Source organism: Chiloscyllium punctatum, chromosome 22 (assembly GCF_047496795.1).
Source record: "Chiloscyllium punctatum isolate Juve2018m chromosome 22, sChiPun1.3, whole genome shotgun sequence".
In the NCBI taxonomy this organism is placed as follows: domain Eukaryota; kingdom Metazoa; phylum Chordata; class Chondrichthyes; order Orectolobiformes; family Hemiscylliidae; genus Chiloscyllium; species Chiloscyllium punctatum.
Genome location: NC_092760.1, coordinates 67339568 through 67362979, shown reverse-complemented (window position 1 = coordinate 67362979; position 23412 = coordinate 67339568). Strand labels below are relative to the sequence as shown.

Genomic DNA, 23412 nt, shown 5'->3' with positions numbered 1-23412 from the left:
GCTAATAACTTGAAACTATATAGATCATTTGATGATAGGATAGTCCATGTAATAATTGCTTTCAAAATATCAAATTGTTACTGTAATTTGCTTGACTATTTGAACAGTGGTTTTCACAGACCCCACTACTTTTCTCATTTTTTTCTAACTATTTAAATTTACATGTCTGCATCTTATAAGGCATTAGCTACTAATTATCAACACCGTTCCTAGATGTTATATTTCTTTTGGCAATGACATGGTGAAGAGTTATTGTTGGTATTATCAATTAAGGATTTCTAATATTTAATAACGACACAGGAAATCAAACTGTAAGCTAACAGAACTTACCTTAGCTCCCATCTGGAAAGGTATCAATATCTCACATTAACCATGTATCTTGTTTGGACTTTAAGAAACAAAAATGCCAACATTATTATAATAATTGCTAACATTATTAGGCAAGAAACACAGTAGTAATAAACCACACAATAAAAAGTTTGAATAATTTGTAAAGCATTTGCAACCCATAGCAGAGAAAGAAAAATCTTCAATAAATTCAGTAGGGTATCTAAATACAGGAGTTGGTATAAAGTGAAGAAAAAAACACAGGTTCATTTACTGAGGGACAGGGAAAAGTTTAATAGCATTCAGAAATATTCACTCAAGCAAACAAAGGAAAATTCAGCAATTCAAAGAAACTGTGTGAGATTTTTCAATTAGGCTAACATAAATATGTTGATGTTAAATATACTTCCTTTAGAAACAGAACATACTTTTACTCAAAAATTTAGCAAGTACTTCATTGGTTCTTCTTCACAACTAACGTGAGTGCGAGTAGTGGTTTGCCGAACTTACTTTTGCAATATTCAAAACAATTTAGTTGGTGATTTCAACAAGATAAAATGAATCATTGCAGAAAAGCTGAGAGTTGAAAGGGACAAATGGAAATCCTAACAGATATGGGCCAAATGCAGGCAGGTGGAACTAGTTTAGTTTGCAATTATGTTTGGCATGGACTGGTTGGACCGAAGGGTCTGTTTGTATGCTGTATGTCTCTATTATGACTCTATGTCTCAATTTTCTCACTGTTCAGCCTACATTTCTCAAGTCAATCCTTTGATTTAGCACTACTTTTGTCACAGGGGCATTTTTCAATCTCAACATTGAGAAATGTGTTAAAAACAAGGAAATTAAAATGAAGTCAAAAGAGTAAAAAGGACATTAAAAATGTGTATAGTATTCTGGGTTCAAAGATATGGAGGTGTTCAATTCAATTTTGATTGCTGGGTATACTTAAAGGTTCAACAGATGCTTGATTGTGCTTAACTTAGACAATTAGATTTTCTTTCTTCCTGGAGTCTTTTAAAATGTAGATATCACTTAACATTTACTACTGTACATTGTAGCCACATGTGGCTTTTAGTGAAATTGCTTTTACTTCTGTTATTCAAAATAACAACCCTCATTTGAATAGTTTCTAAAAACATTTCTTTATGCATGATACAAAGTGGAAGATCTTCATATGATGGATAGCTCTACTGATACAGTGGTAATTCCTTTAATGTTTTAACCCATTTGTGTAAATTTCCATTGTTGTTTCAGCAAAGTATTTATGATGAATGCATTAATGCTTCTTTAACATATAGATGAAACAAGTTCAGACAGCTCAGTAAGGAGCTGTCCATTCATATGTACAATGTTATAATTTGAAGGACACTTTTAGTGTTGTTAATAAATTATAATTTTGACTGTTTGTTTATTTTCTAATCTAGATTGATAGATTTTTAAGTAACAATTTAACTTACCATTTACACTCATAGAGTCATAGAGATATACAACACAGAAACAGACCCTTCGGTCCAACTTGTCCATGCTGACCAGATATCCTATATAAATCTAGTCCAATTTACCAGCATTTGGCCAAAATCCCTCTAAACCCTTCCTATTCATATACCCATCCAGATGCCTTTTAAATGTTGTAGTTGTATCAGCCTCCACCAACTTACTCTGACAGCTCATTACATACGCGTACCACCCTCTGTGTAAAAAAATTGCCCCTTAGGTCCCTTTTAAATCTTTCCTCTCTCACACTAAACCTATGCCCTCCAGTTTTGGACTCCCCCACCCTGAGGAAAAGACCTTGCTTATTTATCCTATCTGCGCTCCTCATGATTTTATAAATGTCTATAAGGTCACTGATGATGCAGAGAAAATAGCCCCAGCCTATTCGGCCTCTCCCTATAACTCAAACACATACAGCACTTTTTTGCCAATTTTAAAGCAGATGCGTAGAGTAGGTTGGAGTACAGATTTTCTTCTGCAGTGCAGCACGAAGGTGTTGGGGCCCAATTTTGCGGTTTGGTGGAGCAATGGTGCTGCAATGTTATCAATGTCAGAAGTTGACAATACACTGCAACAAGTTTACGATGACAGCTACGTAGTAAATTAGGAATTCACAATATAGATGAGGAAAGGCATCCAGCCATTCAAATTGTCCATCTCAAGATTACAGTACATTTAGATTGGGTAATACTGAACCCAGCAGGGACGATACCTTATCTGTCCTGAGCAAACAAATGTTGAGATTACCTCCTGAAATGAGCATTAGGCACCTTATTAATATACTCAAAGAGGGTAATGATTATTTTTGGATGCCCTTCTACATTGCCTGAACCAATGGTGTTGGCCATGTTTCCAATACTGTCTCAACACAGTGGAATTCTGATGAGGTGAAAGTATAAAGCTTGTATTTTAATAGGGCCTTAGCTGGGGAGATCCAAGATAGTACAAATCAACAGTTTTAAATCCACAAAATTGCTGTGTGTCAGTTTTTTGATTAAGGAAGATGACCAAGGGAAAAGGACAGTGAGGATTGCAACAAGCAGGGCACTCCCCTGCAGCAACGGATCCACCCATGACCACAATGTTAGCCTTCGCGAACGTCCCAGGGGACTTATCTTTGGAGCAAAGCCTGGCCTCGCAGTTCGGGAAACTCCGAGAGAAGATTAATTCAGCGATGGAGGAGACCCGGACCAGGCTGGAACCGATCTCGGCCATGCTGTAGAAGCATGACCAGGAGATCAAGCATCTTGGACAGAGCGTTGTGGAGGTGGAGCAGTGGACCGTGGCTTCCGAAATCACAACAGAATCCTCGGCAGGCCCTGGAAAGACAGGTACAGGCCTTAGAGGAGCAGGTTGACGATCTTGAAAATCGAGGCTGTCGGAAGAACATCCACCAATCGGGCTGTTGTAACAGGAGGAAGAAAGCCAGCTAGTCACTTTTTTGCAGCAATGGACCCTGCAGTTTTTGAGGCTGAAATCATAGGGGGCTGGGTGTGGGTCAAGCGGGCCCATCAGGTCCTCAATGCTCAGGCCCGGATAGGACCAGCACTCCCACCCAGTCCTATTGCAACTCCAGCATTATAGAGCTAAGCAAATGGTGTTAGAAGCTTCCAGAGCAGTGGGGAAGGATATACAAGGAATCAAGAATTATATTCTTCTAAGACTTTTCTGTGGCTGTGATCTGCAAGAGGAAGGCCTTTGGTGAGGTAAAGAAGAGGCTGAGGGAATTGAATATTCATTACACTTTAAGATATCCAGCAAAATTATGTTTCACACATGGAGGGTTTGTGTTTAACTTTGAATCATCAGAAAAAGCAAAGGACTTCCTGGACACATTAAAGTAGACTGGCTGGCTCAAATAATATGGATAATAGTGTTTATTTTATTTTTTTTGTCTGTGGTTTGCCTGGTTTACCTGATTTGTTCTTTTAATATGTGGGGGTCCCCTTTTTCTTTTTCTCTATCTTCTCCCTTCTTTAAGCCCTCCCATTATCCCTTTTTCTATCATTACTTTCTCTTTTCTCTCTCTTAGTATGGGATTATGGGTGGGGGGGGGTGGGGGTGGGTGGGGGGAGGGGGGGAGGAGGTGAGGTTTGGGGGCCCGGTTTTTGTTTTAAATACCATGATTGCCTAGGGTCAAAATATGGATGGGACGTGCTGAATGCCCACTTTTAATTTTCTTGCTATAAGATACATGTAATTTTTTTACATTGTTTTGCCTGGGTTTGGGGCGTGGCTTCAGTTGAAGGAGCCATGGAGGGGTTAGTGGGTTGTGTGAGTGTCCCCTGTGGGCAAGGAGGAAAGTATCCTCTTATTTGTTTTATATGCTGGTTTATTGTAGTAGTCGTTGGAAGTTTTGATTTGATAGTTTTTGTAGTTGTATTCTCAAGTTTATACAAACGGTTTACTGTTTTCACTTGACGCATTATGTGTGGGGTTCTTTCACAGGTGCTCACGGGCTGTCTCAGACGGTTATGGCTAATAGTTTGTTTAAATGGTGCACCTGGAATATTAAGGGGAATCATTCACCAATTAAGAGAAAGAAGATACTTTCAAGTCTTAGAAAAGAAAGTGCCAATGTAGCCTTGCTGCAAGAAACAAACCTAACAGATAAGGAGCACTTAAAGTTACAGCAGGGAGGGTTCAGCCGGATGTTTTTCTCATCCTTTTATTTTGAAAGCAGAGGAGTAGCTTTACTCATCGAGAAGAATCTCCCAATTCAGCTGTTAGACCAAATTAAGGATGAATATGGGCGGTTTGTGATCCTTAAGGCTTTAATTCATGGAGAGGTGTATGGGATTTTGAATGCATATTGTCTCCCGGCACATCCCCTCAAATTTTTAGTTGATGCACTTTCCAGGTTGATGGCCCTTGGAGTGCATCATATGATTATAGGAAGAGACTTTAACCGTCTTATGGACCCCGAGGTAGATAGGATTCCTCGGGGCCTCAAAGGCATATCTCTGCACTTCAGGCAACCTGAGTGGGGAGAAGGTCTTGCCCTCCATCATAAAGGAGGACCAGATATGTTTTATTAGGGGTCGCATGTCTTCTAACAACATTAGAAGAGTACTAAATATGGTTCACGTAAGCAAGCAAGGGTTGATTCCGGGCTTGGTAGTCTCCCTGGATGCAGAGAAAGCATTTGACCGGGTGGAGTGGCCGTACCTCTTCTATGTCCTGAAACGGTTTGGTATTGGAGGGATCTTTGCCAGGTGGGTGGCAGTGTTATATAGTGACCCTAAAGCATGGTTCTCACTAGTGATATAAGGTTGTAAAATTTTAGTATTAGTAGAGGCAGCCCCCTTTCACCATTGCTCTTTACATTAGTGATTGAGCCATTGGCAGAGGCTATTGGGAGGGAACCTAATATAATTACCCTGGAGGTAGGATCAGGATGGCATAAGATCACCCTTTATGCAGATGACATTCTTCTTTTTCTAACTAATCCGATAATATCTGTGCCCTGTTTAATTCAAGTAATTAATCTATTTGCTTCTTTCTCAGGGTATTTTATGAAGTCGGAGGCCATGCCTGTGGGGGGTCTTGTTAAAATACCCGATCTTGGGGGTGGAATCCGATTCCCTTTCAGGTGGCCACAGGGAGGTTTCCTGTACTTGGGCATTTTTATCACCCTGGCCTTTGATCAATTATATAAAGCTAATATTGTGCAGTTGCTCGAGAGGATAAGACAGGACCTTCAATGCTGGAAGGATCTTCTGATATTCTGATTGGGTAGAATAGCTCTGGTGAAAATAAATGTACTTCCTCGTTTATTATATCCCATGCGAATGCTCCCTTTGATGTTGCTCAGGCAAGTGCTACAGAGGCTTACCAGTTGGCTCGCCTCTTTCATCTGGCGTTACAGACGGCCTCTTATTAACCTCGCCAAATTGTAGCTCCCGCAGGGAATGGGGGGTGTGGATTTTCCAGAGTTTAAGAAATATCAATTAAGTTCCCTATTACCCTATGTGGCTGATTGGCCTTGCAGGACTTCAGGTCAATTTGGCTGGACATCAAGGCAGAATGCCCCCTCATTAATTTTTTGTTTATGGACAAGATGAGGACTGTTATGGAGTTTTGCAGAAATCCGATTGTCTTTAATATGGTTAAAGCATGGAGAATAATGTGACAAAGTGAGGGCAATTTACAAAAAAACTTCCTCTTTTACTCCCATAATAGGAATGCCAGGATTATAGCTGGAATTGATGGATTCTGGCTTTAGGCTCTGGGAGTCTAGAGGAGTTTCCTATTTGGGAGATTTATTTCAGGGGGAGGTCCTGGTGTCTTTCCAGAAGTTGACCCAGAAATATGAACTATCCAGGAGGGACCTCTTTCGTTATTTTCATATTAGGGACTTTATATAGAAAAAGACCACATTAATGGTGAGTCCCTATAAGTCTGAGGTGGGGAGGAGGGTACTTCGGTCCATGGGTACTCGTTCAATCTGCACTCTCTGTCATTTATTAGGAGGTAGTGTCTTAAAGGACATTGAGCGGCTGTGTGGGATCTGGACTCAAGAATTGGGGATGGAGATCTTGTCAGAGGCTTGGGAGGATATTTGAAGAAAGCAAGGTAGTTTTCGATTTACAATAGGTCACAGGCTATGCAATTGAAGATACGTCACAGGGCTTATCTGGCACCAGAGCGGCTTGCGAAATTTAAGACAGGAGCGTCTCCAATGTGCCCCAAATGTAAAACGGATATTGGTACTCTTACTCATTGCTTGTGGTTATCCACAAGCTTCGTAGGTATTGGGGCACTATAGCAAGTGTCTTGGAAGGGGTCTTGGGAACCGAGGTCAAGGTACAGCCAGTGTCTCTCCTCTTAGGTTTGTTGATTCTCCCCTCTTTGGATGCACATGGGAAGAAACTGTTTAATATTCTTTCATATTGTGCGAGGAAGAACATTCTGGTGAGCTGGGTGTCAGGACATTCGGGGTGGCATAGGTTAGTTATGGAGCACATCCTCCGGACTTCCTTTCAAGTATGATGCACCAGAAAATGGAACTCTTTTGTAGGACGCGGTGGCCATTTTTGAACTATATAGATGCAGACTTGTTAGCTATATTGTTCAGGGCCTTTGTGTAGCTGTGAAGGCTGTGTCTGGCAGGCTGGGGGCCTCTGGGAGGAAGAATTCCGAATAAATGCAGGTATGCCACTTGATGCTTCTGGTGATGGGGAGCTTTGGTGTGGTTGCGCTGAGTGTTGTAACTTAATTTAGTTTAATTTGCCTTGGTTCACTTTGATTTAATTTAGTTTTCTTTATTTAATGTATTTATTGAATTGTAGTATGGGTAGGGGGGTTCCTTTTTTTCTTTTAAACTTTGTGTAGTAGAGTAGTAGTTTGTTTACTGTTATTGTTGTCATATTATTAGATTGTTATACTGTTTTGAAGTAACTTTAAATTTTGTAAAAAAAATCAAAATCCTTGTAAAAATATTTACAAAAAAAAGGGCCTTAGATATCATATTGGATCAAAGCAGTTTAAACTGTGAATTTGTTTTGAAAATCAGTGATTATGTTGTAATTGTAAAGCCATGGCAACTATTTTGTGCCAATGAGCTGAAAGATCTGTAACTTATTTTTGGGTTGATTGTTCAAGGATAAAATATTTGTCAGAATTTGGGGAGGACTTCTGCTCCACTATCCATGGTGTTCTCGGACCATTCACCTCTTCCTTTTTCTCTTGTTAGATCATTATGATGCACAAAGATGAGAAAATTCCACTTGTGGAGAAACTAAGGGGTGGATTTCATGGTGTTTGAAGTTTCTACCCCTCTCTCCCAAGTGAAAAGAAGTTTGAAACCCTACCCTGGCAGCTTGCCCCATTACCCATCTGTCTTGTTTTAAATGCATTTGGGCAGGAAGTCCAACCTCTGTTTGATTGGTTAGCAGTTCTCTGATCATGGCAGTGCCACTAGAACTCATGGTCACTGCTGGGAATGCATGTAGCTGTGGACCTGAAGTTAAAGCAGGGTACAGCCTGAACCAGGCACAAAGTGCAGTGAGGGAGATAGGGGAGGGGAAATGAGGTGTACAAGGAAGGTGGAGGGGACCACAATGGGGTACTGACATTGTCGGGAGAGCTTCTGTTAAGGTAGATTTTCAGCGTGAGCCTATCATGCGCAAAAGCAGATGGGTCTCTTAATGGCTCTGCCATCACTGATAAAATTGTAGTGTGGGCAGGAGCAATTGGGTAAGTAGCAGGATGGCACCCATGGTATTTTACTGGTCTACATGCCTGCTAACTTCACATCTTCAGAGATATTTGTCTATTTGTCAACTTCTCTGGCTTCATTCTAGTGGTCATTGCGATCTCAGGTGACAGTGCAGTTTAAATAATATTGAATTATCAGCCCATTTTTCATCTCACATGATTTTCTTTTCTTATAAACTTTAAAAATAAAGTGGATTGGGTGTAAAATTTGACTTTTCCTTTGGTCTACTCAGTGATCTCTGGTTTTGGAATCACTAATTACTTTTCTTGATCTCCTCACACCTCACCACATGTTAAAAAGTTTATTAAATATCACCATAACCCTCAATCCTGCTTTTTAGAATAGCCTTCAAAAAATTACTTTTGCCTTTTATATTAGGAATATTTAATTCATTTTATTCATGTTTCTTTTAATTTTCATTTACAGTTTCTAGATCAATGCACTCAAAAAATCAAATTAGCACCACCAGCTAAACGACTGTATGACTGGCATGGTGATCGAATACGGGACCTAAGAACAGGTATGTCCTGACACTGCAAAGTGTCTGTTTTATTGAAGCATGAAATATTGATCTATTCTTACAATATCATGAGACACCCCTATTTTAGAATTCACGGGCTGAATGACTATATTTAATATGAATAGTATTGAGGTGAATATCGGAGATCCTAGAGTCTGCATGGAACATTCTTATCACTGAGTGTGGGTTGGTGAAGGTGAACGACAGTGACATAATCTTGTGATCAACTTGCACCTACATTACGTGGCTCCAATTTGTGGCACAACTCAGTGATACTAGTTCTTGTTAATTTGGAATGATTTCATCGATATCTTAGATTTTTGACAGTAAAGCAAGTAAAGAATTACCTGGTGTAGCTAGTTTGAGCATTGGGAATCAAAATTAACAAAATCTGATGCATTTATTGAAACGATTACACCTCTCTGTGAATCATTTGTATAAATTTGTGTCACACATAATTTGAGCAACATGGATTTATTTACATTCTGAAAAAACATGAGAAAATTCTAAAATTAATGTCTACGTACTTGAAACATTCAAGAGATAAAATTGTGGCCAGCTGCAGTTGCTATGCAGTTTAAGAAACAAACTGGGCATCTCCAATGTATCCCAAATGTAAAATAGAGGTGGGCACTCTTGTACATTGTAAAAACAATGACTGCAGATGCTGAAAACCAAATACTGGATTAGTGGTGCTAGAAGAGCACAGCAGTTCAGGCAGCATCCAACGAGCAGCGAAATCAACGTTTCGGGCAAAAGCCCTTCATCAGGAATAAAGGCAGTGAGCCTGAAGCATGGAGAGATAAGCTAGAGGAGGGTGGGGGTGGGGAGAGAGTAGCATAGAGTACAATGGGTGAGTGGGGGAGGGGGTAAAGGTGATAGGTCAAGGAGGAGAGGGTGGAGTGAATAGGTGGAAAAGAAGATAGGCAGGTCGGACACAGTAACTGAGCTGCAAGTTGGAGGGCATCTTTAACACCCTATCTCGTGCAAAAATGCCATCCAGTATTTCCAATTTCTCCGCCTCCGCCGTATCTGCTCCCAGGAGGACCAGTTCCACCATAGGACACACCAGATGGCCTCCTTCTTTAGAGACCGCAATTTCCCTTCCCACGTGGTTAAAGATGCCCTCCAACGCATCTCGTCCACATCCCGCACCTCCGCCCTCAGATCCCACCCCTCCAACCGTAACAAGGACAGAACGCCCCTGGTGCTCACCTTCCACCCTACAAACCTTCGCATAAACCAAATCATCCGCCGACATTTCCGCCACCTCCAAAAAGACCCCACCACCAGGGATATATTTCCCTCCCCACCCCTTTCCGCCTTCCGCAAAGACCGTTCCCTCCGTGACTACCTGGTCAGGTCCACACCCCCCTACGACCCACCCTCCCATTCTGGCACTTTCCCCTGCCACTGCAGGAACTGTAAAACCTGTGCCCACACCTCCTCCCTCACCTCTATCCAAGGCCCTAAAGGAGCCTTCCACATCCATCAAAGTTTCACCTGCACATCCACCAATATCATTTATTGTATCCGTTGCTCCTGATGTGGTCTCCTCTACATTGGGGTGACTGGGCGCCTCCTAGCAGAGTGCTTTAGGGAACATCTCCGAGACACCCGCACCAATCAACCAAACCGCCCCGTGGCCCAACATTTCAACTCCCCCTCCCACTCTGCCGAGGACATGGAGGTCCTGGGCCTCCTTCACCGCCGCTCCCTCACCACCAGACGCCTGGAGGAAGAACGCTTCATCTTCCGCCTCAGAACACTTCAACCCCAGGGCATCAATGTGGACTTCAACAGCTTCCTCATTTCACCTTCCCCCACCTCATCCTAGTTTCAAACTTCCAGCTCAGTTACTGTCTCCTTGACTTGTCCGACCTGCCTATCTTCTTTTCCACCTATCCACTCCACCCTCCCCTCCTTGACCTATCACCTTTACCCCCTCCCCCACTCACCCATTGTACTCTATGCTACTCTCTCCCCACCCCCACCCTCCTCTAGCTTATCTCTCCATGCTTCAGGCTCACTGCCTTTATTCCTGATGAAGGGCTTTTGCCCGAAACGTTGATTTCGCTGCTCGTTGGATGCTGCCTGAACTGCTGTGCTCTTCCAGCACCACTAATCCACTCTTGTACATTGCCTATGGACCTGTCATAAGATCCATAGATACTGGACTAAAGTAGCAAGTACCCTGACAGAAATTTTAGGAACGGAAATTAAAGTGGACCCTGTATCTCTCCTTTTGGGCTTTTCGAACTTTCCCTCCCTGGACATGTACGGGAAGAGACTCTTTTCTACTCTCTCTTTCTGTGCAGGGAAAAATATTTTGGTAAACTGGGTGGCTGAGGGCCCTCTTGGACTTTCAAGTTGGCACAGATTAATTATGGAATTAATTATTGACTTCCTTACAAGTATGGTGCACCGAAAGACCGAATTATTTTATAAAATATGGCAGCCCTTCTTGAATTACATAAATACAGATATTTCGGCTATCCTAACAAGGGGCTTTTATTTAATTGAGATTATGAACCTGGCTGGTCTGGGGTCCCTTAGGAGAGGAATCCCGCACGAATACGGGTTTTGTTACATTTGATGTTAACACATTCCGAGCATGTATCTCACTACCCAATTTCTATGTTATGTGCTGGTTTTTTTTTCTCTTTCTCTTATTTGAATAATGTAAGAGACTTAAATATACACTCTGGTTAGTTGTAGGTTAGATTAGTAGTTAGTTGAGTTTTGTTTTTTTTCTTTCTCCGTATTTTTCTTTTGTTAAATTTTGGCTATTGTATATTTAAGATTTAATTGTATATCAATGTTTGTACTTGAGAGTTTTGTTTATTTTTGTAAACTTGTAAAAATGTTAAATTTCTAATAAAAATATCTATAAAAAAAAGAAACAAACTGGACATCAGTTTCTCCATAAGATTGGAACCAAAAAGTTTCTGCAAGCAACATCTGTGAATAAATATGACATTTTTAAAACTACTATTTAAACTACTGAGGCATTTAATTATTTGGTATAGTTAGATTTTGCTGTTTTGCAATAGCAGGGGAATAGTAGGATTTTGTTTTGAACTCATCCCCAAATATTGCTAATCATATTGTATTATCTGCTTATTGTATTATCATAAAATTAGACACAATTTAATTGTTGTTGCCTAAAAATGATCAATGTGCATGGAACGTTAATATTGTTACATTGTGAAGAGCCAATATCAAGGAATAGAAATTGATATTCAATGGAAAGCTCTATGAAGGTCAAATTGTCCAGGACAAAACAGCCCATTTGATTGGCACCACATCCATAAACATTCACTCCCTTCACCAGACACTCATTGGCAGGAGTGTGTAATATCTACAAGATGCACTGCAGAAATTCACCAAAGATCCTCAAACAGCACCTGCCAAATCTACAACCACTTGCATCTAGAAAAGACAAGGACAGCAGTTACATGGAAACACCACCACCTTCAAGTTCCCCTTCAAGCCACTCACCATCTTAACTTGGAAAAATATCATCCTTCCTTCACTGTCACTGGTTCACGATCCTGGAATTCTGTCCCTTTCAGCATTGTGGGTCAACCCACAGCACATGGACTGCAGCAGTTCAAGAAAGCAACTCACCACCACCTTCCTAACGGCAACGAGGGACAGACAATAAATGCTGGCCAGCTAGCGACACCCACATCCCACAAATGAATGAATAAAAATCAACAATTTCTGGAAAATATGAGAGCATTTAGATAAACCAAAAGGCAGGCCATTAGAGGTTTTAATTCTATGTGTTAGGGTCCAGAGTCTATAAAATAATTGTGGATTCATTATAACCAGTGGTAAGGCACTTTAAATCATACAGAGAATATGGTTCAGATTCACTAAGGTAATATTTTGAATGGAAAATTCTTGCAAGGAAAGACTTGACATGCAGCAACTACTTTCACTTTAAAAGAGGATATTTAGTGAAGGTTTTTAAAACCTGTAGGTTATAATAGAACAAATAAGAAAAACTGGACATAATAATCCTGTCCTTCAAGATGGCGTGAGAGATGTCAGAAAGGGAAATAAGGGGGCAAGTTGGCCATGGAAAGGAACATTCATTAAGTACTGGGCGAGGATTCCTGTAGGCAACTTTCTTGACTTGCTAGCAGGTAAGGTAAATGTTCAAATAATGGTCACTTAAGGGCCTTAACTTACCTCTCAATCAACTGCCTCTCTGCTGACCAAGAATGATGGCTAGTTCCCTAAGACAGAAACCATGGCAAAAAGCTAGGTGTGTTGGTGGGGTGACCTCCCATGCTCCCCTCAGGCATCTCTTTCTTCTTATAACCCCAACCCATAAGAGGAAAACAAAATCTTAGCTTCTTGTTGTTGGGTATCTGAGGCCTCGAATGTTGGATTTTGGAAAATGAAGCTGCTCACTTATCTTCAACTGTTTTCAAACATCTGTCTGCAAGACTGTGGAGTCTTCTTTATAAATGACAACTGCTGTGTACCATGATGTGTGTTTTGCCTTCAGTCAGGATTTCTTTACATGTTGGGTCAATGCTTATTTTGTCTCCCATACATGGGAATCCAGACATTGCTAACATGATATTGAAGAAACTGAACAAATGTTTATTGCACTTCGCTGTTATGCATTCTGGGTGGAATTGGACCAGATCCTGGTGCTGTGAGGCAGCAATGCTAACCACTGGGCCACTGTGCCACCCTGCTTAAGCTTGTCACACTTTAACTGGCATGAAGTAAAATATCCTCAGGTCACTTATGAAGACACTGTGATGATATCATGAACTTGCTTCTTAGATTCTTTGATCTTGGTGGCAAATCTATTCAAGATCAATATCAAAGAATTTGGATTTTCAGCATTATCAATTTCTATATATAGAAGAAAGAACTAATTTCTTTCTCATTAAAAGCTAAGCTTTTTCAAGACAGAAGATATTTCTAACAGAAAAGGGCAAAAAGAAGCAAAGCTGAGGGCTATAAATCTGTGCTGAGACAGTGAATACTTGGATTATCTGTGTCTCTCCCCTTGAAATAAAACAAATTAATAGCCTGATATTTCTGACTTTTTTTTTAAGAAGTAGCAATTAAATGCTCCTCACAGCACATATAAGAAAACACAGTTGACAAAATATTAAAGAACAGTTTTCTACCGTAACAAGTCTTACCTGCCTCTGGTCCTTTGGCCAGTTTTGCCATTTTGCTTCTCTAATTTGACGTGAAAGTAAAGGGAAGCCTGTGTGGTGCCATGATTCTTTATTTAGTGTGAACTAATGTCTAATAGTAGAAAACTGTAACTGCAATCCTGCATTTTAAACCAACAATGTTGTACAGGTCATTTTGCTATAATGTGCATTTCGTTAATGCGAATTTGCTATAACGTGATTGGCGAATTGGGGACACTGTTTCTAAAGTGCAAACTTTTAAAGTATGTGTTGGCTGTAAGGCGATTACAGCACCAATACTTTAAGAGCAGTTTCTAAAGCTGATTTTTCTACAATGCGGGGTTGCACAAGAACACAACTATCGTGTTATAAAAGAACTACCTGTACTTCTTAATCCAACATTTTTAAATTGACTAAGGAGCAGCAAGGTGAAAAATAAAGTGAAACGGAAGCAAAAGAGAGAAAAATAAAAAAGAAGAAAATCAAAACCAGCAAAAGAACAAATACTGTACTGCCTCTTTTGTCTTAAAAGAAAGAGCAAATATCTTCATTAAAAAAAGCTTGCATCTAATTCTGGATGAGGGCATCCAATGAAACTTTCACTGAATTACAAATTTCCAAACAACATTTGCCGTTTTATTTTATAGATCAATTGGTGGTCTTAGGAAGAAAGCTGTGAAAATTATGCTTTTCATTGGCAAAGAAAGGCTTCACAGAATTAACACAACTGATTCTTCTGTGGATAAGGAGACAGATCCAAAAAAGATCTGAAAAGTTCTTAAAAACCAGCTGAAGGTCCTTTAGAAAGTCATCTTACTCATCTTAATGTATAATGGATTACTAATTCCATAAGTAAAGGCAAAGTACTGCAGATGCCGGAAACTTAAAAGCAAAGTGCCAGAGAAACTGGTAGTATCTATGGAGAGGGAAACAAAGTTAATGCTTCAAGTCTGATATGTCTCTGCTTTGGAACTGTCTGTTTTATGCATTAGCATGACAATACTGAAGTGTCAATACACCAGCTCATCTTGGATTCCCAAAATCTATACCAAGTCGATATGAAGGATCCAGTAGTTGCAGAATTGCCACATATGCACAGACCTTGGCATAGTCACATTTCATGAGATTCAAACCAGATCCATCGTGGTGGAACAGACTACAAGTGGCAGAATTGAATCAGTTAAATTTGAAGGCATTCTCAAATTTAATCTGATATACTTTAACCAGAGTCACTGTGAACAGTTGAAAATGAACAACTACAAGAATTGAAAAAGACCATTTAACAGGAATGGCTTGGCAGTATTAAGGAAGTCCCAAAGAACATTCATTCATTTTGATTATACAGAGACCAATGCTGGCATTTCATAACAAATTATTTTCAACAATCCTCACACCAAAACCACTATGCCAACAAATCATGGTCATGTTACATTCGGGACGCATGAGTATTCAATACATGGCTAGAGCATAAAACTATGTACTGACCTGCAATGGAGCAGGATATTCAAGGTCTATGAGACATGAAATTACATCAACACCAGCAGTGCATCTACATCCATGTGATTTTTCATCCACTTCTATAGGATGAAGGTAGCAGAGGACCTATACAGTGTGTAGTGCACAGGAAAGATTACATCCTTATAACTGATTACTTCTTGAAATTTCCCATTGATTGACAATTTAGCAACATGTCAAGTGCAACCATTGGTGATATGATGACGATGTTTTTCAGGTTAGATGGTGTACTGAAAAATATATTGTTTGAGAAACATACTGAAGTTTATAGCAAACCATTTAAAGATGTGTATTAAATGAAGAGTTATCCATATTGTATCAGCATACCCTTATCCCAATTGAAACAGTCCAGCAGAATATTTGGTAGAAGCCACTAAATCAATGGCGATCAAGTCTCAAGCAACAATACAAGAAGTTTGCATTTATATAAAAGAACTCAGATGCTGGACATCTGAAACTCTCACAGAAAGTGCTAGAAAAACTCAGTAGATCTGGCTGCATCTGTAGAGAGAGAGGCAGAGTCAACTTTTCAAGTCCACTGTTAAAGGATTTGAAATATTTTAATGAAGTTTGAGTTGCTAATTTTGTAAACTCTTTTTATCTGTTTATATAATTACTGAATTGACAGCACCTGCTGATGCACAATCATATATATTTGTCTGGGACATTTTTTAACTTAGAAAAAAGGGAGATGTTGTATTATTTCTCTTAATTAGTATGTCAGTACACCTTTAGTAGAATTGTTCATGATACCGTGTGAGCTAAGAGTATAAACCTCTCAAACTCCACCTTAACTGGAGCTACTTGACCCACGGTAAGCTGATGAAAGCCACCTTCTTTCTGTAACCAAAAAGATTAACACCAGCCCAGACTCATCTGTGTCTGTGAACCTCAGGCTAAATCATTAATTATATTGGCTGACTGCAAATTATATCGAGTTTTTTTGCAGAGATTTCTGCCAGGATGCCTAGCATGTTTTCTCAAAATATCTTACCAAACTTGCCTCATTTACTACTTAACCTGGCACCATGGAGTCCTTCTCATCTGATTTAAGGTCCATTTTACCATGCACTGTACCCAGAACATCTCACCGCTCAGCAATATCCAGGATGTCATTGGCATCCCCTGCACCTGTATCATCTTTAGCAGGCTGTTGTGTACTTGGACAAGCACAGTCAGTCTGCACAGCTTTTCAGACATGCCAGCAAGGGAAGATTGATATCTCACTTTGCAGACCCATACCTGGATATCCTGCTGAACAGGGTGGTGCAGACATAGGATTTTCACTTCTTCCAAGACTAGCAGTGGAGGTCACAACACCAGTCCATTCCAGTCTAGTCCAAGAATGCCATCCAGGTTAAAACAGTCTCAGCCATCTGGAACACCATGAGAAGGAGGTCGGTGTTCTCCACTTCATCAGCGTAACTGCCACCATCTTCCCTCTGGTTACGCACACTCTCTCCATCTCTGCTACTGGGCCTAACGGACAGCAAGGCTCATGCTCCACCATGCTCATTTTTGCCTGCAACATCTTTTCTCATTCACTCTCACCCCTGACACCAGTAACCCTCTTTCAACTACCAGTCACTCATTCTGGACAATCCTCCCCCCACTAAACCTACACCACCCTCTTTCATTTCCCTAATACTTGCATCTCTCTTGTTCAGGAGAAAAATGTCTAACAATAGGGCAGAATGACTGTGGGGGCTGCCCAACATTTGACTCTTCACTGGTTACAAATTATTTACAGTGTGGAAACAGGCCCTTACACCCAACAAGTCCACACTGACCCTCCAAAGAGCAACCCACCCAGACCCATTCCCCTAAATTTACCCCGTCACCTAACACTACGGACAATTTAGCTTGGCAAATTCACCTAACCTGCACATTTTTGGACTATGGGAGGAAACTGGAGCACCCGGAGGAAACCAACGCAGACATGAGGAGAATGTGCAAACTCCACACAGACAGTTGCCTGAGGTGGGAATTGAACCCAGGTTTATGGCACTTTGAGGCAGCAGTGCTAACCATTGTGCCACCATCTGCAACGTCGTCCGCACCGTGTAGACAGCATTTTGCCTTTGACCACCTCAGTGATTGACTGACCATGTACAAGCTTCTGGACTGTTGAAGCCTGCTGTTAACATAGCAGGCCAGGTCTCCCTGCTTGGAGACTATCCTACTTGACTTGAATGAAGCCTTCTGACAATCAAGCTTCCTGCCTCTGTGTCTGTGCTAATCAACAGGATAAAGCAAAACTAATATGAGGCTGCTATTTTTAACCGGCGGGGAGAGGGGGGGCGGCGCAAAACACAAAAGCGCAAGGCAATGCAATGCATAGCAAGGATGCTGTGATCATTCAGGTTGGGTCAAAGTAAATGAGCATAACACAGCAAATGAATAACATGGAGATACAGCTCAGTGTAGTCCATATGCTGAATGCGTATCCCTGAACACAAAGTGTTCTTCTGTAACATTGCCACATTGTAGTGGTTATGGGTCAAAATTCAATATTGAAGTGCAGAAATTAACTGCTACTGGAATAGAGATGTACCATGAGGTTCTTAGAGGCTGGCACAGATCAGATGCCAATGTTCATCGACATGGCGTGGCTGTGGCTGGTGACCATGGAGTATACCCTGAGATGCTGGCATCCAGAATCCAACATGGAAGTCCTTTAGAACAAGTGGTGAGCTGAATTTGCCAGGTATCTGCTCTGATTTCCATGTGCCTTTGCGATGTCTAGATTGATCAGTGCATTCAGTAAGTTAGGTAGCTGCATATTAGTAAGGTGAGTTGGTCTGTTAAAAAAACATTTAACAAGCAATAATCCCCCATATTTGGCAGCTCACTACTGCTGAGTGAGAATCTTGCCATGCCACTTGTCAAAAGAGTAAGAGATGGAGCAAGATGCTCCCAATGCCAGAAATCTCACCAGAGCCCACGTTGCTGCGAACCCTATAAGATTCTGCCCCTAGTGTTAGTATATAACTAACAGTGAGCTGTAGTAAATGTTAATATATAACCAACAGTGAGCTGCAGCTAATGTTAATGTATAACTAACAGTGAGCTGCAGTAACTGTTAGTGTATAACTAACAGTGAGCTGTAGTAAATGTTAGAGTATAACTCGCGCTGAGCTGCAGTGTGTTAGTGTATAACTAACAATGAGCTGCAGTAAATGTGAGAATATCACTCACACTGAGCTGCAGTAAATGTTAGTGTATAAATAACAGTGAGCTGTAGTAAATGTTCTGCCAGATTCTTAAATACCACATTACTCATGTCGGAAGTTATGGCAGATAATGAAGGCACTGTTACATCAGGTAAAGATATTCTACTGGAGGCAACTTGCTGCTCTGCTGCCAGTTGTCCTCTTAAGGGCCTACACATTCCTGGCCTACAGTTACTTCAGCTGGAGACAGGAGAAAAAGCAGTTGGCCCAACAGATTAGCTACTGTGTGCAGGCTGTCTGTTGGGCAGGGGGATTAGGAGAAAGGGGCTCCTCCCCATCTAGAATAATCTATATGTGATTGAGGAACTGGACATAGGGCAAGGTGTGTGACCACTGAGATTCACCTCTCTGCCTTTGTGTCTTATTCCTGTGGCTTGACACCTCTCTTCCTATGAAATAACCCTGGAAGGATATATAATTTCACCCCCTAAATAATATTTATCTTTGCTGTGGTTGCTTCTCTATCCTGGGAGTCTAGGTGTATTGACCTCCTCCGTGGCACTGTTAAGTTCTGAGCCTGCAGTCCCTAATCAGCCAGCAACTGGCACCCGCTCACGTGTGGTCCTAATAGTGTTCGAAAGCCAATTGGACACCACGAGGTGCCTGACTGGCAGAAGATCCAGTAGACTTTCACACTAACAGAAAATGGGTTTCTCTCCTCTTGTCTCTGCCTCTTTCCAATGTTTATTTTAAGACACAGGTTTGTAATTACCCACCCACCTTTCACTATTTCCACCTCAATATGGATCATCAGCTCGGTGAAAGACACTGTTTGGTCTGCCCGAAACCTGTTGATCTTCCAGCTGAAGGAATTGATCACGACTTGAGTGTTGCAGACTGACACATTCCAAGGTTCAGGACTACGTGTTGAGGGACGCGTTGAAGCTTGAGGCAGCTGCCTCCAAGACGTGGTGGGGAAAGACCACTGTGTAAGGTCTGCCTGCCAAAGAAGAACAGGGGGCCCACTCAGTAAGTGGGCTCTGCCGACGCCTCAGCAAAATAGCTGGATAGTCAATGTACAGACTTGTATATACAAAATATTAATTCCGATCTCTGTATGTAAAGCAATGCAATGTGTGCATACGAATAGCATGATCAATTGTATAGATATCCAGATAATTTTATGAGTAAAGTATATTTTTGAGATAAAAAATATTCCACCTCAATTCTCGTCCTGAGACATCTGAAGGCCATGGGGGTGGGGTGGGGGGAGAGTGTGTGCTAGAAAGTCGCAGCTTGCCTCAATCATTCAGAAGCAACCCAGGGATCAATTTCTATCAAACCTCCAGTCTCTTACTTCAAGAATGTGTCAAACATACACATCTGCTGTGGAGAAGGAACCAGACTGATTTTTACCCCACATACTGACAGAAACTGTTCATACTCACTATTTAAGATATTGCTCAAATAATTTTCTTCACTAACAATGAAAGTAAATAAAACAAGAAATGCATATAGATCTGAATATATTCCTCCATAACACAGTCTGAACCCTAGAAAAAATTTATGCAAAAATGCTGTTGCTCATTTTCTTAAGTAGCATTCCATATACTGACCCTGTTCAAAGTGAAAGTACATAGAATTGCTTTCTTTAGCATAACAAGCATTCAGAAATTCTATACACTTTTACTTTGGTTATATAAGCTACTGTTGATATGTCAGCAGAGAAATTAGTTTTAAACCAATAATTTTGTTTGCAAAATTTTCAGACAGGTTAGTATTGAAGTTGTAAGAAATCTCCACATTTAGAAAGCTATTGAAACATGCAATACCAATGTATTATTAGCTCTTTCAGCACAGCAGTCAGGTTCAGGAACAGATTAATCTGCATTTTCTTCTTACATTTTGGAATGCTTGTATGTGTACAATGACCTTGTAATTTAGGTCAGTTAATACTCTAAATTGTTATGCTATATCCCAATGGTAGTTAAGAGATGAGGAAGCTGGGTGGTAGAGTAAGTAAGGGAGATAAAAAATATTGTAAAAGCCCAAGCACTCCCTATGACTAGGCCCCATTCAGAAGCAGCGAGCGTATGATGAGTGCAGTGGTTTTGAATATCACCATTAGCTCCCATGCTGTTTTGAAGCAGGCCTGGAACATGGCAACTTTCTTTTATAGACACATAGCCTCTTCACTCTCAATTTAACCCTACATCTGATGAGCCCGTTACTCCAAACTTGATTTCATGGAACAAGGAGTGGATATAGTTACAAATGATCAATGACAATCCTTGAACTGAAGCAGCAAGCCATGAACGATTTACACATTTTGCTCCACTTGCTCAAGCAGAAGATCTGCCAGCATATTTAATGCATAACCGCTTCAACAATTTAAGATGGGAAAAAATGCACAAATCAAACTACGTTCTTATAAGTAGCAAAGCCTTACTTGATTGCGTGCCTACTGCCCATTTATTGGCAGACTGCAAACCTCCATCAGGCAGACAAAGCTAAAGAACCCAGGTGCAGAACAGCGGCTGTGAAAAGAGGCTTTTTTTTATTTTTCTTTATGATTGTACAAATATATTACCCGAAGTAATTTTTTTTTATTTTCTCAGGAATAAAACCATGTTCCATTAGATGCACTAAGCAACAATAAAGAAAAATCAACATCATGTTCCAGATCTGTAATGTTGCTTCCCTTCAGGCTGGGCCTGTCAATTTAATAGGATCACTGCAAAAGCAAAGCAGCTGTGAAAGATTGCTTTAAGTACAGCAATCGTGCACTTGTCATTCCATTCAGTGGTTAATGAAAAAAATTCCAAATTCAGATAGGCATCAATATTTAAGAAAACTGACTACTCTCGTCAGCACCTGAGGGACAATAAATGTGACGGCGAGCGTATAAACAAAAAGTCACAGCAGCTGTTGCCTTAATTTTGCCTGAGAAAGAGTGATTGGGATGACATACTTGGTGTTTAGACAGCTTTTTGAAAGCTCCATGTTGGTAAATGAGGGCTGCTGCAAATCAGTTCCTGAAAATGAGTTTGAAAGCATGGAAACAGCAAATGTTGGAAATATTCAGCAGGTCAGGCAGCATCTATGGAGAGAGAAGAGTTAAAATTTCAGGTCAATGATCTTCTAATGTCCACAACCTGAAATGTTTTTTTCACCAATGCTGCCTGATGTGGTCAATATTTCCAGCATTTTCTGCTTTTACGCTTTTTATATCAAGAGAAATTTGGTTTTGAAAGCACACGGATTTAAAAAAACAATTTATTTAGTATTGCTGATACTCAAATTAGTGTAATTTTATCAAAATATCATGGGAATTAAAGTGGACTTATAAGATCTATTTATGTACTTTGTAATTCTGAAGTTGTAAATGCAATCGATTTTAATTAAATAATCTCACATTAATCTGTGCTATGAATATGAATGTTATAATATTGGTAATTTGCAAGTTAATTATCCTTTTTTAATACTTAAATGCAACTTCATCATAAGTGCTTAAATATTCACAAAAACATTGACTGTAAATGATACTAGCTGCAGAGGCTAATTTCTGGATGGAAACGACAGCGCAATTCAGTACACTTGCAGTTCAGTTGCATAAAGCTTCATAAAGGTCAGTGGGATATATCTGGCATTTTGCTCGATATCATCTATGACAATCGTAATTATTATACACAGCTGCTCCCCTGGGCTCAAAATCACTTTAGAAAAGGGCTAATGCAAGTTTCAGAACAATGCAAGTTATGTTTCAGCAAGCCTTGCCTCAACTCATCTGTGATAAATGAGAAGATAAGGCAATCAGTGCACACCATGACACTGTGCAGTTAGTTAGGCACACTTCAGATCTATTCAGGTGTGCTTGGTAAGCTTCACAATTCCTACAGTTGGAGGCTGAGTGCATATGTATATATATCGTTTACACTTGGTGGTGACCACTAGTCATCAAGGAGTTGCTCCTATCAGAGCTTCTTCAGGTCATATATGAATAATAGATACTGAGAATTGGGCCTGGTTCTGAAAGCAGTGTAGTTTATAGCTCAGACTGGTGTCTGCAGCTGTGGGTCAGAATGGATATAAGATCCTTTTCTTTTAATGATGTTTTCCTGCAGTTCCATTGCTCGACAAGTGCCTGCAGAATTCCAACACACCTCTCCGTGGACCTGTCTGGGTCTCTAAGGGGGAAGGGTTCATCCCGTCAGGAGCTAGGACATACATCCAGGGAATCCTATGGGCTGTAAACCAAAAGCTGACGCCTGCAAGGAATTACAGTAAGCAGGTGAGATATAACACTTTTAAAGAGGCTACTTTTCAGTTGTATTTGTTATAGTTACAGACAGTGATTGGCACTTATGCCATTAAATAAATGTGACATGTATTACATGTGTTCCAGTACCCAGTGGAGGCCAGAATACTTTCACTGTGATCTCTGAGCCAACAATAATGATGCTAATTGTATCTGTCTTTCAGTGTAAGATGTCATGTGCCTAATCTTTCTGCGACACACTGTGAAATGTTACAGCAATTCACACACTCGGGAATGCTGTGAATGCAAATATTTCATTCTCGAAAAATGACAGACCACCCTTCCCCTTTTCTTCATGGCCATAGAGTTTCTTTTAAGCTACAGTAGAAGTCTAAGTCTTTCAAGTGATACATTATAATGCGTCATTCTGTGCTTTTATCAGAGAATTAACTCATACTTTCAACAATAGAATAAGAAAAAAACGCTTTTAAAAGAACTCTAAGTAAACCAGAATAAATAGAATAGTTATTGGTTGGATTACAGTGAAATAGTATGACGAAGATATTCTGATGATCAATGAGACTACTTAAAAATTTTTAATGCTAGTTCAGCATTTAGATGTGCATAAAATCTATTTTGTAGTTAATTGTGTGGAGATTTTGTAGATGTGGATGCAAACTGATAATAAAAACAAGTTTCTATGATTTCACCACGAGTCAGGCTTAGTT

At 40.3% G+C, this 23412-nt stretch overlaps 1 protein-coding gene across 1 annotated transcript in view; it reads left to right on the top strand.

Moving 5' to 3' along the window:
• The window catches only part of LOC140493745 (doublecortin domain-containing protein 1-like), a 621788-nt gene that overhangs the window by 120015 nt on the left and 478361 nt on the right, over positions 1-23412 (top strand). Inside the window, exons 7-8 of the mRNA XM_072592573.1 lie at positions 8471-8564; positions 22551-22717. Coding sequence (XP_072448674.1) covers positions 8471-8564; positions 22551-22717 — 261 coding nt within the window. The remainder of the gene's footprint in view (positions 1-8470; positions 8565-22550; positions 22718-23412) is intronic.